The 18,803-nt window shown below is 37.9% G+C and overlaps 1 protein-coding gene across 6 annotated transcripts in view; it reads left to right on the top strand.

Moving 5' to 3' along the window:
- The window catches only part of GRM1 (glutamate metabotropic receptor 1), a 423,752-nt gene that overhangs the window by 399,370 nt on the left and 5,579 nt on the right, over positions 1–18,803 (top strand). The window contains exon 11 of one of the 6 annotated variants that reach the window (XM_076002887.1): positions 13,480–13,564. The exons of 4 other annotated variants lie outside the window; for them this stretch is intronic. In XM_076002887.1, coding sequence (XP_075859002.1) covers positions 13,480–13,540 — 61 coding nt within the window. In that variant the 3' untranslated portion in view covers positions 13,541–13,564. Of the gene's footprint in view, positions 1–13,479; positions 16,953–18,803 lie in introns of those variants that run through there. One more of the 6 variants, XM_076002886.1, reaches the window with a different exon arrangement.

Raw genomic sequence — 18,803 nt, 5'->3', positions numbered from 1 at the left:
ATCTTAGCTTAATCCCACCAAAGGTTTAATTATTGAAACTGGAATCTCCCCCTCCCCCTCCCCCACCCTCCCCCACCCCCATCCTTTCCACCTGGCTTTCTATGAACAAGCAACCATTAAGTATCTTCTTCCCTAGTAGGTCTATTCATATACATTGTACCAATTTCAACACTGTATTATTTCCATTGCAAATGAAATTGCGAAGAATCCTGGCATGTGACAATCTTATTTCATGAACTTGCTTAATATAAGTCTTACCCCAGCTGATATACCTACCATTCTTTCTGGGCAGACAAGCCCTGCCCTTAGGATGCCCTGAGAGGTGAGTGGTGGGAAGGATGACAGCAGGACCGAGAACCGGATTCTGGCTGGCCCTGGGAAGACCTCTCTTGGGGAATGCGTGCTCTGTGTGACTCATGGCAGCACAACATGTTTTTTACATTTACTTTTTTACAGAATCCGGTTTCTTTATCTCTACAGTGGAGATGGCAATAACCACATTCTGCTTACCACACTCCGCTTATGAACAAGCTGTATTCATATGGCTTCTTACTGTTCTAAGATATTGAATTATGTAGTAAGTAGGTTTTAAGAGTCACCTCAAAATTAGTGTCCCATGGCCTATCTGTTCTCAGCCTTTCCGACCAGAAATTCATAGACAGATCATGTATTCTGTGACCTATATATTTCATTTCTTCTAGTTCCCAAGAAAACAGGAGATGAGAGAAACAATATCTCACAAGTATATATTTATATTATTCCATAATAGCCACACAAATGTCCTAGAGTGACTACTACTACCACTATCAACTCATTACTGAGAAGAGTTAAGACAAATTTTTTGCATATGATCTTCCCATCTCCATCTTCTTAAACAGTTTTATTTTATCTACATTATCTGAGTATATATCTATTACATTTTATCCTTTTTAAAAAACAAAAATAAAACTCTAACTTAATCTCAGTTTCACAACTAAGGCTATGTTTAACACCTGCAGTCCTTCTAATGATGGCTCCAAGTTATTTTAGTGGTATGAAGCTTGCAAGCTTGTTCTGGAGTAGATTTCTCAGGAAAAAGCTCAAAGGAATAATATTCACTTAATTTTTGCTTGCTGAAAACATTTTTTTCTATGACTTTAATATCAAAAGTCAGTTTTACTGAGCATAATTCAGGGTGCACATTTTGTTCTTCTTAAGTATCCTCAAAATGTTGTTCCAGTTACATTTAGTATAAAGCTTTGCTGCCCAAAATTCTTATGATCATCGTTTTCCCCTTATAAAATAGTTTTTTCCCTAGATATCCACAATATTTTGTGTTTTTTTTTTTCATAAAGTTCAGTGGTTTTACTAGAACATTCTTTTGTATTGATTGTATTGGGTCAATATTCTCAGGTACATGTTATTCTTTTTCAATGTGTAGTTACAAACTTTAAATTTTAGGAAAAGTTTCTTGAATTATATATTCTTGAGTATTTGATTCCTTGCTTTAGTGTCATTTATTAAGGATTCTTAATATCGTCATATTGAATCTTCTTTTGTTTGCTTTAATATTTACACTTTCTCTCTAATCCTTTTTGTTCTTTCATTTCATATACTTTTTTATTGAAGTATAATTAAATACAGTAATAGGCATACATGTTAATGATCATTTAATATATTTTATGCAAATACACAGTATAACCATGTAACTGATACACAATCCAGATACAGAGCATTGCCATCATCCTAGACTTTTCTCATGCCCCTTTCAACCTATCCTGCTCTCCATCTAGGGATAATTCAGCTCTCCATCTATAGACAGCCACTATTCTGATTTCTGTGCCCGTTGATTAATCTTGCTATTCATGAACCTCATTAAAATGAAGTCATGTGGTAGATATTCCTTTATGACTCTGTTGTTTCACACAGCATGGAATTCATCCATGTTCTTGCATGTATCAGTAGCTTACTCCCTTTAATTGCTGAGTAGCGTTCCATTGTGTGAATGTGCAATGTTTGTTCTCCTGTGGATGGATGTATGGGTTGTTTCCAACTCTATGACAAATGAAGCTAAAATCAACATGCATATATGAGTTTATATGAACATATATTTTCATTTCATGTAGTTCCACTCATGCCTAGGAATGGAATTGCTGGATAATAAGGCAGGTGTATGTTTAACTTATGAGAAAATTCCAGACAGATTTCCACTGTGGTTTCGCTGTTTTATACTTCTACCCAGAATGAACAAGATCCATTTGGTACTGATAGTCTTTTACATTTTAGCCGTTCTAATGAGTGAGTAGAGGCATTTAATTATAGTTTTCATTTGCATTTTCTTGATGACTAATGATCTTGAGAATCGTTTCATGTGCTTATTGGCTATTTATATACCCTTCTTTGTGAAATATCTATCCAAATTCTTATCCATTTTAGAGGGATCATTTGCCTTTTATTATTGATTTTATAATCTGGATTTGAGTTCTTTGTCAGATATGTGTATTGCAAATACTTTTTCTTAGTCTTTGATTTCACCTTTTATTTTCTTAGTCACATCCTTGATGAGTGGAAGTTTTTAATTTTGATGGAATTCAATTGATTCATTTTTCTTTTATGGTTAGTGCTTTTTGTGTTCAGTGTAGGAAATTTTGCCTACCCCCAGGTCACAGATATATTTTCCAATGTTTTCTTCTAAGAGCTTTATGGTTTTGACATTGGTTTTGACATAATGTTTTTTACATTTAGTACTGTAATATATCTTGAGTAAATTTTGTGTATGGTATAAAGAATGTGTCTTAGTCAGTGCAGGCTGCTATAACAAAGTACCATAGATTGGCCCAGTGCTGGAGGCTGGAGGTCTAACATCAGGGTGCCAGCATAGGCATGTTCTTGGGAGGGTCCCTTATCGGGATGCAGAGTACTGTCTTCTTGTTGTCACCAAACATGGCAGAAAAAAAAAAAAAAGAAAAACTAGAAAGCTATCTGGGATCTCTTCTGTAAGAACACTAATCTTATTCATGAAGGCTCTACCTTCATGACCTAATTACTTCTCAAGGGCCCCATCTCCTAATGCCATCACATTGGGAGTTAAGATTTTAATATATGAATTTTGTGGAAGCACAAACATTTAGTTTAATAGAGTGGATCAAGGCTCATTTTTTTTTCCTAAATAGAAACCCATGTTCTCACAGCTCCATTTTTAAAAAGATTTGCCTTCCCTCATTGAATGATTGGTGCTTTTGTCAAAATACAACTATACACACATGAGTTGTCTCAGTTATGGACCCTCTATTCTATTGAATTGATGTATTCATCTATCATTCTGTAAATATCACACTGTCCTAATTATTAAATCTTTAGTCTTAAAATGAATAAAGAGCATCTATGTGAAACCTAGAGATAATATCATACATAGTAAGGATATTTTGAATAATAGCAATGATGTCCTAAACCTGGAGTGGCCAAAAGACAGTCTTGTTCTTTTTTTCAAGACTGTCTTTTGGCCACTCCAGGTTTAGGACATCATTGCTATTATTCAAAATATCCTTACTATGTATGATATTATCTCTAGGTTTCACATAGATGCTCTTTATTCATTTGAAGATTTACTGAGAAATTGATTATGAATAGGAATTGAATTTTGTCAAATTATTTTTCTGTATGAGCTGAAATGATCATTTTTTTCTATTTTACTATAATATGGGGAAATATACTGAATTATTATAAAATATTAATCAACCTTGAATTTCTGATGCACACCCTTCTTTGTCTTCCACGCAATAGAGTCTACTGTGTCTGATATTGGTATAGCTAACAGCTTTTATTTTTGATTAGTATTTGCATGATATAACAGTTTCCACCCTTTGATTTTCAGCTTTTTTGTGTCCTTACATTTAAGGAGTATTTCTAATACACTGCATAGTTTGATTTTGTTTTTTAGTCAGTCTGATAATGTTTGCCTTTTAATTAAAACATTTGGTTCATTTATATTTGCTATAAATTCCGACATAATTCTATTTATAGCTACCATTTAACTATTTTCTTTTCATCTCACTGGATTAATGTTTCATTTTCTCTCCTTTCTTCTCTTATTTTGACTAATATAGTACTTTAATGTTCAATTTTCCCCTCTATTAATTTGTTAGTTTTACAATCTCTTATTATTCTGTTTATGATTACCCTCGAGATTACAAAAAAACATTCTCTAACCTTTTACGATCTCAAATAAATTAGTAGTTTTATCACTTTCTAAACAAGGATAGGATCATGAAACACTTTAATTGCATTTATCTTGTGTCAATTTTTGTGCTTTTTTGTCACGTATTTTAATTCTACATATATTTTACATCCTATCTTACATTACTATTATTATTTGAATGGTGAATACTTATTTATATATTCCCATATGTTTTTCCTTTATGTTATAATTCAATTATGGACTGAGCTGATTTGAGTGTGAATTGTAGTTTTATAAAACTTATTCTGCTTCACCTGGTACATCCTGTTCCAAGAGCATAGCTGTCCAGGCTTCCTGAATAGGATGCTGGATTTAACTTGTCACTTGTACCCCTCATCCTTTGAAACTCATTAATGCCAATTTTGATTCTGTGGCTATGAGACTTCCAAAAACTTTACTCTGATTTTCAGCAGCTTTCTGCTGCATTTTGTATCCTGTACTTTATGTGGCCTAAAATTTAATACTTTTTCTAGAGAAAAACCACCAAGTGTCAGTCTCACTTTTCTTTACCTCCTTCTCTCCAGGATCTTGGATCCTCAAGTTTTGGCTGCCTTGGAAAACTTGAACTCAAATTTGTGTGTCTTCAGTCCTGTGAATTTATCAAAAGTTTTTCCTGTTGTTTTGCCTCTTAGTTAAGACCCTCTGCTTGGATTCTCACTCTGTTGTCCTGTATCAAGAATCATCAAAAGTCCCGAGAGGAAAAAAAAGATTAAAGATTATCTGCTTACTTCTCTGAAGTCCTCTTCCTTTTGACTTATTGACCCTTTGGATTCTGGTTGCCATGACAGCTTCTCAGTGTCTTCAAGTGGTTTTTAAAATATTTTATTTGCTTTTTCTAGTTGTTTTCAGTGGGAGAGTTGGTTTGCCCCAAGGTATTACATCTTAGCTGGAAGCAGAATTCTTTCTTATACCAATTTTAATCTCTCCCTTTCACCTTTCTCAATGGGCTGTGACGATGGTGTATTTTAGAGCTATGGTGACTCTACATCTAATACTATTAAAGAAATTGTATGATAATTGCCTATTTAGTTCTTTTACAGGTTTGATGGGTGATGAGATAAGGGCATTAACACCTCTGTTAAAAGAAGAATAATAGCATACAGTAAACCTTAGTGGAAACATATATTTAATAGTGACATTAGTACAATAGCCAAGAATTTCAGAATCCTCTCAAAAATCTATGTTTAAGTGATCTAATACATACATATGCATTATTTTTACCAATTTTTTAAAATTTAAATTTCACTAGGGACTTTATGATTCTCAATAATGAATATTAACATTAATTTAGGAATTAGTAATAAAAATAATAAATGGTTTTACTATACCTACAATTACCAATGTGATAGAGAAGTTCAGGACTATTTATTATTTATTCTTTTTTTATTTATTAAATCATTCATTCAACATTCTCAATAAATAGAATGACTATATGTTTTTGAATGCCCAGGACATTCTCAGTTTATGCATTTTTTCATGACCTAATTATTAAGAGCACTTCCTTTACAATTAAAAGTAATTAGTTTGCATGAGAAATTGTATGATTGCCTTAATTATTTGCAAAAATTGGAGTATGTAAAAGAGGGATAAGGTGACACATAAAGGTAAATCTGTCACAGATCCTGCCCTCCAGAGACTATATCTTTCCTATATGGGTGATAAAAGTTAACACCACTAACATGTAATAAGAAGTGAAAAAAATCACTTGAGAGGTACAGAGATGTCACATACATTGCAATGAGGTCAGTTGTACAGGAACTTGACAAACATGTTAGAATTATGAAAAAAAGTGCATGCAAACTTCCTTGAAGAATAAGGGTACTTTAGGTCCAAGGAGCCTAAACATGGCCAAGGAACAGAAATAGGAAAAAAAAACGAAGATACTATTTTACAACTATCAGTGTGGCAAAAATTAAGAAATTTAGAGCTCTGGTGAGACTTTTACTTTTGAGATCGAATGAAAGAGACAGTGGCAGAGTAGCTCCCAACAAGAATAATTAGAAAATAAATAGGAACAACAAAAATGATCAGTTTACAGAATCAGGGAGCTGCTGAAACAATCAGGATTAAGGAGACTGAAATTTCAGAGAGGAGAACTAAGTAGCGAGCTGGTGATCTGCAAGGGCCTTTCCATGGGGGCTTTTGCCAATTCAGGGACTGGCTGGAGGCTGAGTCTCCGGGCTTAGCCTAGGCAGAGGGTCAAGAGAGGGAGCGTAGAAGATAGATGAGATCTTGTGGCCACAAGGACTGGGGTGATAAAATGAAAAGCAAGAGAGGCTGCAGTGCAGGTCCACGTTCTTGCTGATGTCTGCAGCTGGGTGGGTCAGAAAGGCTAAAAGATAAGTTGTAAACTTCTGACACACAGAATAGATTTTCATGGAGTTTTCTAGCATTGAGGATACAGACCTCTCTGAGGATAGAACTAGAAGACACTTTCAGTAATTACGTGAGGCTGGGGTGACAAAACTGGGGACTCAAACATACTCAAACATGTGGCCAGGGTTTCCCATCAAGATGTTTGCCTAATTCTGAAGTTGTGTGTGGCAGAAGGCCAAAAAATCTGAATTGAAAATCTCTGAAAAGTAGGAGGAGATGATAAAGACCCACCAGATGAAGTGAGCTAGTGCACATCCAGGCTGTCTGTCGGAAGTCATGAAGGGATATGCCCTATGGTAGACTGGTATCTATTAAAATTGCCAAACAGCTTGGACTCAACTCAGGCACTGATTGGATTAAGTTAGTCAGTGCCCCTCTACCTAACAGAGAATATGGCAAAGCATCTCTGGTTGAGATAACACTATCTAGAGCCTCCACATAAATTTATTTTATATATACACAGTATCTCATCTAATGCAAAATACTATTAGACATGCCAAGAGGATGGGACCATATAACTGGAAGACTAAGGGAAACAGACAATAGAAACAGCCCCACACAATGATACTCAGATCATTATTGGAGGGTATTAGAAAAACAACTCATTGTTCTGAACATAGGTAAATAAAAGAAAAAAATTATCCATTTGCCTTTCCTTTTCTGTTTGAACTCTATCTCAGAGGAACTAAATAGCTGATGAGGGAAGGTTCTTCTTTACAAAAAAAAATCTAGTTGACAAATGTAGAAGGGGTGATAGAATTGTATCACCATTTTGTAGTCTCATAATAAAATAATTGATCTACATTATGATCATTAATGACTGCTAAAATCATTAGATGAAAAGACCGATGAATTTTATAACGTGTGCATCAAGCTGACAAAACCTGATATTTTTGAAAATTTTCATTGTAAAAGTTTATTTTAAAAACATCTAAAAACTAAACAATTGGACAGAATAATATCAACCTTGCACACTATTCCAAATTATGTAAGCACTTTGCAGAGAAATATGGTAATATATAAGAAAGATGAATGTGCATGCCCAACCATCCACCAATTCTATTTCTAGGTACATACCACAGAAAAACTGTCCCATATGTGTGCAAGGAGACATACTTAAGAATGTTTATTGCAACACTATTAAAATAGCAAAATGTAGAAAATAACCCAAATGATCATCAGCAGGAGAATGGATTTTTTTATAGTGTGGAATTTATTCAATTTAGTTTAAGTGAATTAACTAGAGCTATATCTATAAACATAATGCTGTGCATAAAAAGGAAATTGATGAATGGAAACGTATTTTAATGTCAGGTATATAAAATCTAATAATATGCTGAACACTATCACATATTATATGTTAACACATAGGAATACTCCTGTTGTAGTGGTATTAAAATATGCCCCAAGTGATGATACCCACCAATTTTTCTCTTTAAGAGTAGAGGATTCGTATTTACGATAATATATAGAGGGCTTCAAATGTATCCTTAATATTTTCAAAAGAAATGAGATTTTAATAAGTCAAAATGTTAATACTGGACAAATCTGTGCTGATAATTAAATTGAATTTTATTAAATTGTTCTCTATAGAATGTCTCTTATTAGCTTACAAATATTAATAATTAAGAATTTTTAAATGGAACACTATTTTACACCTATATGGAAAGACTGCATTGCACATTTATATAAAGAGCTTTAATGTACATGCATGTGTTAAAAGAAAGAGTGACATTTACAGAGGTCCTGTACACACAGAGCTCCATTCTCCATTCCAATGAACAAAGGCTGAGAAATAAATATTAAAATTCAGATAAGAGAAAAAATACACTTGGCTTTGGAAAGCAATCAGAGGCATAAATTATCTTATTTATCTAGAAAAATAACAAAAAATAGACTGTATTCTGCTAAAATGGTCTTGAGTGGTTGCTGTCATTCTTTGATTTGTTTGGACAGCTGCCACATTATTATTTCCATGGTGAGCTTTAAATATTTTTAAGACTGACCATCTGGTAATGTATAGACCTCTTTATCTCTGCTAAAAGTAGATTTACATCCAAACCCACCATAGACTTGCAACTTTGCAACTTCAGATGTAGACACCTAACCTGACTGACTATATCTAGCCTTTAACTGCTCCTGATACATCCATTTAATGTCACCAATGTTGCCCCCATTCCCCCCCCCCAAAATAACTGGAAGACAGAGAAAACAAAAATTTTCTATTAGAAGTTATTGAAATTCTTGAATGAGGAAAATGGCTGAAGTCTGAGTTCCAGGAAGGGACGTCTGAAATATCATGAATTAGTCTAATTGAAATACTCACTGAGATTCAAACTGTCTGGGTGTTTTGTTCCTGTCTTTGTTTCTCCATCCTTCAAAGGAAGAGTATTAGCCATAACGGCTTAAGCTGGAATAGCATTTTGCTATTTGGAAACACGTTCACACATACTTTTTCAACAATCCTTTTTTTTTTTTTGAGACAGAGTCTCACTCTGTTGCCCAGAGCCTGGACTAAAGTGCCGTGGCATCAGCCTAGCTCATGGCAACCTCAAACTCCTGGGCTCAAGCAATCCTCCTGCCTCAGCCTCCTGAGTAGCTGGGACTACTAGGAGGAGTAGCCGGGCATGCGCCACCATGCCCAACTAATTTTATATATATATATATATATATATATATTTTTTTTTTTTAGTTGTCCAGCTAATGTCTTCCTATTTTTAGCAGAGATGGGGTCTTGCTCTTGCTCAGCCTGGTCTCAAACTCCTGAGCTCAAATGATCCACTCGCCTCAGCCTCCCAGAATGCTAGGATTACAGCCATGAGCCCCAAACAATCCTTCTTTTCTTTTTTTATTTCGGCATATCATGGGGGTACAGATTTTAAGGTTTCAATAAATGCCCATTCCCCCCTCCCCCCACACAAGTCTGAGTCTCCAGCATGACCATCCCCAGATAGTGCACATCTCACTCAAACAATCCATCTTTATGGATGAAAAAACTGAGTCTGAAAGAGGTGATTATACAATTGGAAAGTGCCAGGTCTCCAGATTTCTTGTCTGGAGACCTCATTGCTAATACTGCACTGAGAAAAACTTGTCTGTAGCAACTTCTCAGGTTCGTTGAAAGAATAAATCCCGATGTAGAAACCGATATGTGGGTGACCTGACATAAATAAAATAACATATTAAAACAAAGTCATACGTAGCGAAGTACAACCAAAGAGAGATAGGCTTTTATACCAAAACAGATTATTTGGACAATGAAAATTGACGGGAAAAGCTAGGCATCATTCATCAGTGAATGATGAGTAGTGACTTTATTAAAAGAGGGGAAGGAAAGAAGGGAAGGAGGGAGAGAAGGAGAGAGAGAAAGACCTTTGTGCTTCCAAACACTGAAAAGGAATCTTCCTAACTAAACTTCTGGGGTTTCTTTAAATCCACAGTTTCTGCCAAAAGATTCAAGCACAGATTTGGGACTTATATATTTGACAAGCCCCCATATGCTGCATTTTCCCTCCAAGCTTTTGCTCTGGCTTGCTGAATCTGTGGTTGGTTGAATATGTTGTTTTACCAATTGCTAAAAATACCTTGGAGTCAAGCTCCTTCTCTCAGTTTTTATGCAGTTGATAAAATGGCCACTCTGGCGTCAGATTTTCCAAGGCTTGGTCTGCAACCTTTTAATAAACCACTCCTTTCATAAAAAAGCAAGGTCCTTGCCTAGAGGTCATTTACATTTCACTTCAATGCAAAGTGAAAGTCAGAGACTAAAGAAATGGGACCATGAAGGAAATGCTCTATTTTTTTTCCCTGACTATCTCAATCAATAGTTAATCAGGATGGCTTTGGGATTACTTAAAGTTACTGTGTGAAGCATGGCTGTCAATATGACTGAAACAACCCCCGAAGGAACCACCAGAACTGTCCACTAACAGCAGAAGCAGTTCCAAAAAAGTGTCAGCTACAGAGGCCAAGAAGCTTCCTGTCCCAGTTCCTGGGAGACACAGAAGTGCGGATACTGCCCAGGACTGGTGCAATCTGTGCACCTGTGCTAAGGTCAGCACATTAAGTTTCTAAGCTGTCAAAAAGTCTCCCCCCTAAAAAACCTTATTTTATCATTATACATCCCCAGCAGGCAGGACCAAGCATATTATTTTCAGGGTCCAGTGCAAAATGGAAGTATGGAGCCCCTGGTTCCAAAAGAAGGGGGAAAGTGTTAAAAGTACTGCTATATAAAGGTTTGTCCTTTTTCTGTGGACTCTCTCTTGATTTGTCATGGTGTTTTGTATTTGCCATTTGCCCTGCTCCCTTGTGTGGGGCAAATGCTCTCCCGCCTAGATCCTGCTGCAGCCCCCGTCCCATGACTCTGCACACATGCAGCCCGCAGGCTGTCAGATTCTCCTCCGGTCAGTCACTGGGCAGTGCCATAGGGAAATGGAACCAGTCACCTCCCCTTTCCATGTGGCTCCTGCACCAGCCCATGTTAGATGGGTGACTCCCAAGGACATCCCAACAACAGTGTGAGAACACCTGAGGTATCTGGATCAACAGGCTCATCCCTGCATGCTGCCTGCCAAATGTGCAGTGTCCCTGCCAGTCCAGGGAGGAGACGGCCCCTGCAGGCCACTGCCAGGAGATGCTCCAGGGCACATGCCCCAGACCCTGGTCTTTTTGGTGGTAGTTCCCAGCCCCTGCCAGTGGGGAGAGTGGTGGTGATTCCTGGGCAGGGGCAGGTAGAGGGAGGCCAGATGGGCTGGGACCCAGCAGGCAGGGCATCAAAAAGCCAAGAACCTGTCCAGGGAAGGCAGGGAGGCTGAGGGACATGGGGCCAAGTGTGAATGGAGGCTTCAAGCCCCCAAACATGCTCCATTTTCCCATCAACTAACACTTACAAAGCACAAAGTAAAAGATAAAATGATTTTTTGAAAGGATGACCACAGAGTACTAAACATCAAGCTCTTCAGAGAGAGGACTGTGTGTGTTTGTCTGTACTGGTCACAGGCATAGGAAGTGGCCCTGGTTCCCAGCATCATTTGGCCAGGCCACATGTAGACACTGGCCAAAAGTAGAATGAATCAGAGAATTCAAGAGGATGCAGGTAGTTTGGTAAGGCAAAGCCAAATGCTTTGAGTGTATTTTCTGTCTTCTTTCATGAGAAATGAAGTTGTTTTAATATTATTTTACAGATTAAATGCTCTTTTCCACTAACTTCATTTATATAGTAATCATACTTTTATTCCAGATCATCCCTTTGCTAATGTTTTCATTGTTTGGTGATCTTTGTGATTGCAGGTGAGCATATTGAAATATGTCAGGGACATATTACTTTGATAAGTTTGATAGCAAACATTGTCTCTAATTTTCTTAAATAAATAGGTTAGTGAAATAGTAATAAAGTTACACCAAGGTGTCGCAAATTCTTATTTCTAGATGAGGATTTAAAATCTTTCAGGGTAGATCATGCACTTTTAAATGGTTTCTTGAATGGTCCAGATTTAATGGAATTATACTTATTTGATCCATTTTGCTTTTGGTTACATTCAACTGTGCTATAGAAAATCTTATTCCTCCTTATAAATTCAGCTCAAATTCCTTGCTTTCAGGTAGTGAAAAGCTATTCCATTGTATTCTTGTTTAAAATTTCAAACTCAGGTCTTTCCTTCCCTGTGCTTATCAGGACTCAGGCTCAAAGACTTAGAATGAGAAGGGGTATGGTTTGCTACTGCCCTATCTCTTCTTCCTCCTTCTTCTGCATTTTCATTCTTTGGTCTGCTTTGATGGGAAAAGGAGATAGGAGAGAGGAAAAAGGCCTTTTACTTTCTAGGAGCTGCTGTGGCCCTCTTCCAGTTAACATCAGATGGTTGTCAACAAGATCTTTGGGGTACATGGCCAAATGCTGACACATGAAGAACATTTGTGAGGTTTGGGGGAGCCCTATAGAGAACTGCCCCACTGCAGAGTTCCCTGACATGGAAGATTTCTCTCCAGCTCAGCCAACTTCAACCATACCACCCACAGCATGTGCTGATCGTCTACCCTTAGCATCTTGTCCCTGAAATTGTTTTCTATGACAGTCAGCCTCTCTTATGTGTCATGACAGTATCCCACCACCTTCTGAAGTGCTGCTTGACACATGAGAAAACCACTTATCCTCATTCCAACAAATGTAGAAAGGCAAATACCCATGGCTGCTCCATCAGCCTTGTCATGTCTACAGTGTTCTTCTTCCCTTGCCAGAATGGCACAGCGGGCAGATCATCCTATGTGCTGTCTAAGGAGACACCCAACCAGGGAATGAGATGAGACTCTCCTCTTGTGGCCGATTTCTCCTATCTCAACAGGCGGGTCTCTTGCTTCTTCTCCTTTCTCCACCATTAGACACAATCCATCTTGTAAATGCCAAGAGATAAATGTGACTTTATATGAAGTGACTACATGCTTTTATGGTGACACAGTATGGAAGAAAATTAGTAGTGCAATTAAAAGTCCCAGTGTCAGAAGTAAATTGATGAACTTCCTTTAAGAGGGGTGGTGGGTGGGGAGATTCAGCCTACATTAACATGTGTGGAGATGAAACCCACTGCCACCAGGCATACAGGAGTGTGTCAACAATGGAGGGAAAGAGCCAATCTGGGACAGACACACACAGAGCAGGAAAAGCATCTGCCACTTGGAAAGCGATGGTCCCAAGAGGCAAAAGAAATAATGCACGTCACCAACGTGGTCTTCAGAAACAAGCCTGGCAGTGAGACAGCCAGGCAGTGCAGGGACCATGCAGGAGACAACATGGAGAATGGCTCAGGACCAAGCACCACCTGAGTGGTGGAATTGCCATATCTGCACATGTGTGTAACCACTCGCTCACTGGGTGTCTTTTTCTTTTCAATCTTCAGGAAGAGGCAGCCAGAATTCTCGCCCACCAGCCAGTGTCCGTCGGCACATGTGCAGCTTTGAAAACCCCCACACTGCAGTGAATGTGTAAGAGAAGCTGCATGGAAAATATAGTGGTTTGCCCCTTGCTTTCTCTCTCCTGGGTTTTCCCACTTTCTAACATGGAAACAGATGTGGTGCATGCCATCAAGAATGAGAAACTCATTTACGTGCCATGGTTTGCACGACTGCCTTAATTTGTCCATCGTTCTTAAAAGGACACTGTCAAGTCGTTTGTTTAGTTTTTTTGCTTTTTTATGTTTTGATGCAGCATTTTTCCCCCAATTCTGAAGATTCACTTTTGTTTGTGACTCCCACTCACAAGCTCAAAAGTGAATTTTCCCCCTTCAGAAATTTGTCAGCTTCTCCTTAGCAAACAGCTCTTTCTTTTCTTTTTTAATTGTTTTGCCTTTTTGCTGTTGCACAAATGTTTGAAATAATCCTGTCTGCATTAAAGTAAAAGCCATATCTTAAATTCTGGAAGAGTTCTGTAATGCCAGTTTGAGGGGGTGGGTGCCAACACGAGCCTCTGCTGGGTGCCTTCCATGCCCTGGGGAGCACAAAACAAAAGTTTTGTGAGTCCCACAAAAATTGGGTTTTACAAAAAAAAAAAGTAGTCATTTCCCCAATATTCCAAGTGATTTTTATCAGATTTCCCCATCTGATAAAAACAGTGCATGTTTGGTCCCATTTTTGACCTTTAGATCTTGACAGTGTCTCTTTAAGTTAACAAAAGAACATAGACCATGTTCAGTTCGTTGTGCACGGAGTCTGTGGTCATTTTCAGCTGTTCCTTTACAGCCCTTCAAACTCCTGGGAGAGTCAAAGGTACACATTCCTGCAGCAGAGGGAGCCCACTGGTGAGGTGTCTGTGGCTTGAATAGCTCTTCAGATGAGAAGAGCCCGATTTGTTCAAATGTTTGCTACTGAACCTGGCCGTAGAGGCTAGTGGATGGGGCCACAGCATCTCTTCCCTGCACTCAGTGGAGTGCTCTGGGAAGTCTGTGGTCTGCCTTTCTACTATTCCCTGTAAAAGCCCAAATAGAAAGACTATGGTCTCCACCCAATCATACTGATTCTTAGAGGGACAGACATGCTAGTCCTGCCCATGTGTTTCAGGTGGTGATTGTGAGCACCCTGCACCTCTAGGTCAGAGCCACTCCACTGTGGCTGGATACATTCTCTGTAATTCTCCCAAGTCAAAAGGCATTGAGTGTTTCTTGCACCATGGGGTGAGTCTGACCAAAGACACAGCAAGGAGATCCTAATTCTAATTGTGACAGCTGCTGGCTGCCTGTCAAAAGGGATTGATGAGGGTAGGTAGATGTGCTTGTCCTGTCATAACATCAGGGCCAGAGGGAGAGGAGAGTCAACTGGCATTTTGTGACTTAAAGGTGAGTGCCTAAAAGCAAAAATAAAGGCTGAATGTGGTACATCCCTGGTGAGTGACAAAAAAGTAAAATGACAATCAGAAAAGGTGACAGGTTGGCTGCTAAGAACTTTCAGAATGGGATCTATTCATGATTTCCTTCTTGAGACCATAAAGCATCAGGAAGTGATAAGTAGCCTTAAATCTGTGTATCATAGACTAAACTGAGACTGGATATTTTTAACCTTGGTTGTTCCTGCAAAATTAAAAAAAAAAAAAGAAAAGAAAAGAAATGTTCTTTCTGTGACCTTCAGTTCTCACTGTTTTTATGAGCAGAAAAGGCAAAGGGATTAGTGATGGAAATAAACCTGCCTACTGGACCATTATGGTCTGTCTAGATCTATCCTGCCCCTGAGGAACAATCCCAACAGAGCAATGCAACTGCCCTATATTTCCAGGGCAAATTGAAAGGACTCCAGATAGAGCTCAGGGGCATTAAATAACCTGCTATTAAAATTATAGGTCTGGTAGCATGGAACATCGAAGAAATGATAATGCTTGACCTGAAGTTCCTTCAAAGGGAACATGATAATCTAGGCTCATCTATACTTCCTGAAAAAATATAATTACATCATGTGTACCTCTGCTAAAGCAATGCCCTGGCACCAACACGATGTCTCAGACAAACTTTGGCATGAGAATTTCTTTTGTCAGCCAGTAATCACAATTAGGTTGAGCCAAGGACTGTTTAAAATTTACTTTGAGAAAAAGTTTAGTGACCATCATAATTCTATCTACTCTTTAGTTTGGAATAGGTTTGGCAATTTTCTCAGAACAGTAGAGTCTATACAAAGACAAAGTTTATGGGGCCCTCCACACTTCACTGAATTTGATGTGATTTATAATTTTATCTCTGGATGTCTTTTTCTTTATTGATTCCATGAAGAAAGCACAAGGCTTACTAAAGGCGAACTGAGTTTCTTTGCATTTTCTTTTACCCTGTATCATAAACTTGAGGATATGGGATATATAATTGATCTAAAGATCCTAACAGAAGGGTTGTATATTTAGATTTTGTAATATTGTAAATTTCAGCAAGCCGATGGTTGTCTGACTAGCTTACAATGAGATTAGAATGAAATAGGAAAGGGATAAAATTCACAATGCTATTTAAGATGCCATTTCAACAAAAACTACCAAGTTCTCATACACTTAGAAAGCATTTGTCTTCAAAAGCACAATCAGAGATTCTCTACCTCACAACCGGTGGTGAGTCAAAACAACAAGGAATTTTAATTGTGTTCCAACAGGCCCCCAGGTTTGACAATATATACTAAATATGCATGTTTTTTCTGGAAAGCTTTCAAAAAGTGGAACTGGTGTCAGTGGGAGTCCTTTGTATTGATGACAAATTCGGGGCTGCCTGGAAAAACAGAAGTCTGATCCAAACGATGCTATGCCTGAGCTTCTGCAAGAACAGCTGCTCAAACTGCATTTTCTGGCACGGGGAGGCGAGATTACTTGGACAGCTGCATTTCCAGCACTTCTTTTGGCCAGCCTCTGTGGGGACAGCACCTCTCCTCTCTTCCTTGAAAGGCCTGGTGTCCCAGCTGCAGCTGCAGGGGCTACAGCAGTACTGCCCCAAAGCCTGTGGCTTTTGGTTTCTTTTCTTGGTGAGCCATTCCCTCCATGCAGGGACCCAGTGGCGTCTCCTTATTCCCTGTTCACTTTCAGAGAAAACAAATGCTCCCCTCCTCACATTCCAAGGAGTGAGACTTTCTTAGTTACATGAAGGTCTTGCCTTGTCTGTGGGCTTTCTGGATCCTGTCCTTATATCTGTTGAGAAGCTATTAAGCCTAGTGGCAAAGACTTGAATTGGACAGAAGGGAGACAGGTGTTGTGTAAGCTTCCCCTTCAGGCAGCTTGTGCAGGACGCTTCCCTACTGATCTCAAACTCCCACCCACTGTCATTCCCAATTTAAACCTCTCTGGAGCAGAGAGCAGTATACTCTGCAGATGTAACTAGTACTTACTAAAACAAATAAAACAGGATCTCTGAATGCCAAAGTTACACTAATCTGTTTATACCACCTACTCTCCAGTCTTCTCCAAAGTGCTGTAAATATTGGATTTTCTGTTTGGGTGATTGTGATACTTATCTAATGAAAGAAAAAGCAAAGCAAGATAATGAACCTGTTGTAGATTGAGCTGCAGCCTCAGGTCTGCCCAGCTCTGCACACTGTAACTATACATCACTCTATACTACGTCTTTAGTCTCTGTAGGTCTAACGGTGTTTTTCTCCAATAACTTTAATATCAATAAATATATTTAGCCACCTGAGATATTTACTCCAAATACTGATGCATTTGATCTTCAAATATGAGATTGTTTTAGGTCTAAGGTCTATCTTTCTGAAGTTAGAGAGAAAAGGATGGGGTGCTTTGTAACAATTATGTGGTATTTTCTAAACCAGGTTGCTTTTCCTAAGATTAGGAAACCATATAAAATTAAACAATAGAAGGAAGAATCTGGTGGCTGAAGCAGAAGCTATTAAAGTTATCTGGGATTAAATAAACATCCTATTGCATAGTAATATTGTACTTTTATAATGCATTTATTTCCTTTTTATACCCCATATTTTATATATTTTTTTCCTTCTTAATATCACAGCAATGGGTTCCCAATGTTTTCAAACAGGATACTCCCTTTTCTCACCAAAACAGTTATTAAACTTTCACCTGAGTTTATGATAGTAAATGTACCTTTATTAATAGGCATTTGAATACAGAAGACAACAAAATTTTCTCAGAATTTAGTTACACTTGTATTATCATAACAGCCTCTACAAACATTTAAAAACAGAAATGCATTATCTACAATGACATAATATTTATTCAGTCTAAAAACAATGCTTAACGCACATGTAGATTCGTGGACCATTCAGGTTGTATATGGACTCCAGGTGAGAAATGACTAATTCTGAAAGACCAAAGCCTATAATTTGTGTCGCAATTTCTGTGCAATGATAAATCTTCTATCTCTGATTTTTAAAAAGCAATTTATTTTGTCCTTGAAAAAAAAGCTTAGTCTAATTTTCCTAATCTGATAAATACCCTGGGGCATTAGATCTGTTTCCTAATTAAACAGTGCTTTACAGGAAATCTGGAGCAGGACTCTGAGGGGAAGGAAAGTTGCTCATTTTGATAGCCACAGTGAAAATTTCCCATCACAAGAATAAAAATTGGATTCAATTAAAATAGAACTAAATTGTGATTATATCTTTCTGTAAGATTATTAATTCTGTTATCATATGGACATATGTGATTTTACAAGAGCCCCACATAGAACCACTAGACAATGAGGAAAACAGCCCGTGTGAGTGAGTGGGAGAAATGGAGTCACTTTAGGGTTTCCCAGGAATACAAGGTGACTTTTTGCTAATATGTATGGAGACTGGGGCATCGTTTCACTGGACATCTAAGCAGACGATTGAATTAGGTACAGACAGGCTCTCAAAGGACCTGTTGTTTTTTGAAACACACCCACACACAGGCATACCCACACACACATAAAGGAAGACATAGGATAACATTTCATTTTAATTATTTTCTTAGTTAATATTGATGGGTGGGCATTTGGGGAGGAAAAATAGTTTTTCATTGCAATTGAAAATGATTCAATAATTGGGTTGGACAGTATTGTAAGGCATATTTAAGGAAGGTAGGAGACGACTAGGTTTTATATTTTCTGGAAGAGGCATATCAAATGCATAAAGAGAAGCCATATGTATATAATGGCAGATGGAGACAATTGAGAAAGATGAAATTGGGACTTAATCTTACTTAAAGTTTCAAACTCAGAAGAGGAACTGTGTGTGGATTCTGGTTTTGTCTTTGGCTGACTGGTTGACTGCCTGT

Source organism: Microcebus murinus, chromosome 5, assembly GCF_040939455.1.
Source record: "Microcebus murinus isolate Inina chromosome 5, M.murinus_Inina_mat1.0, whole genome shotgun sequence".
NCBI lineage: Eukaryota > Metazoa > Chordata > Mammalia > Primates > Cheirogaleidae > Microcebus > Microcebus murinus.
Note: the sequence above shows the minus strand (reverse complement) of the source record. Positions and strands in the feature narration are given on the sequence as shown.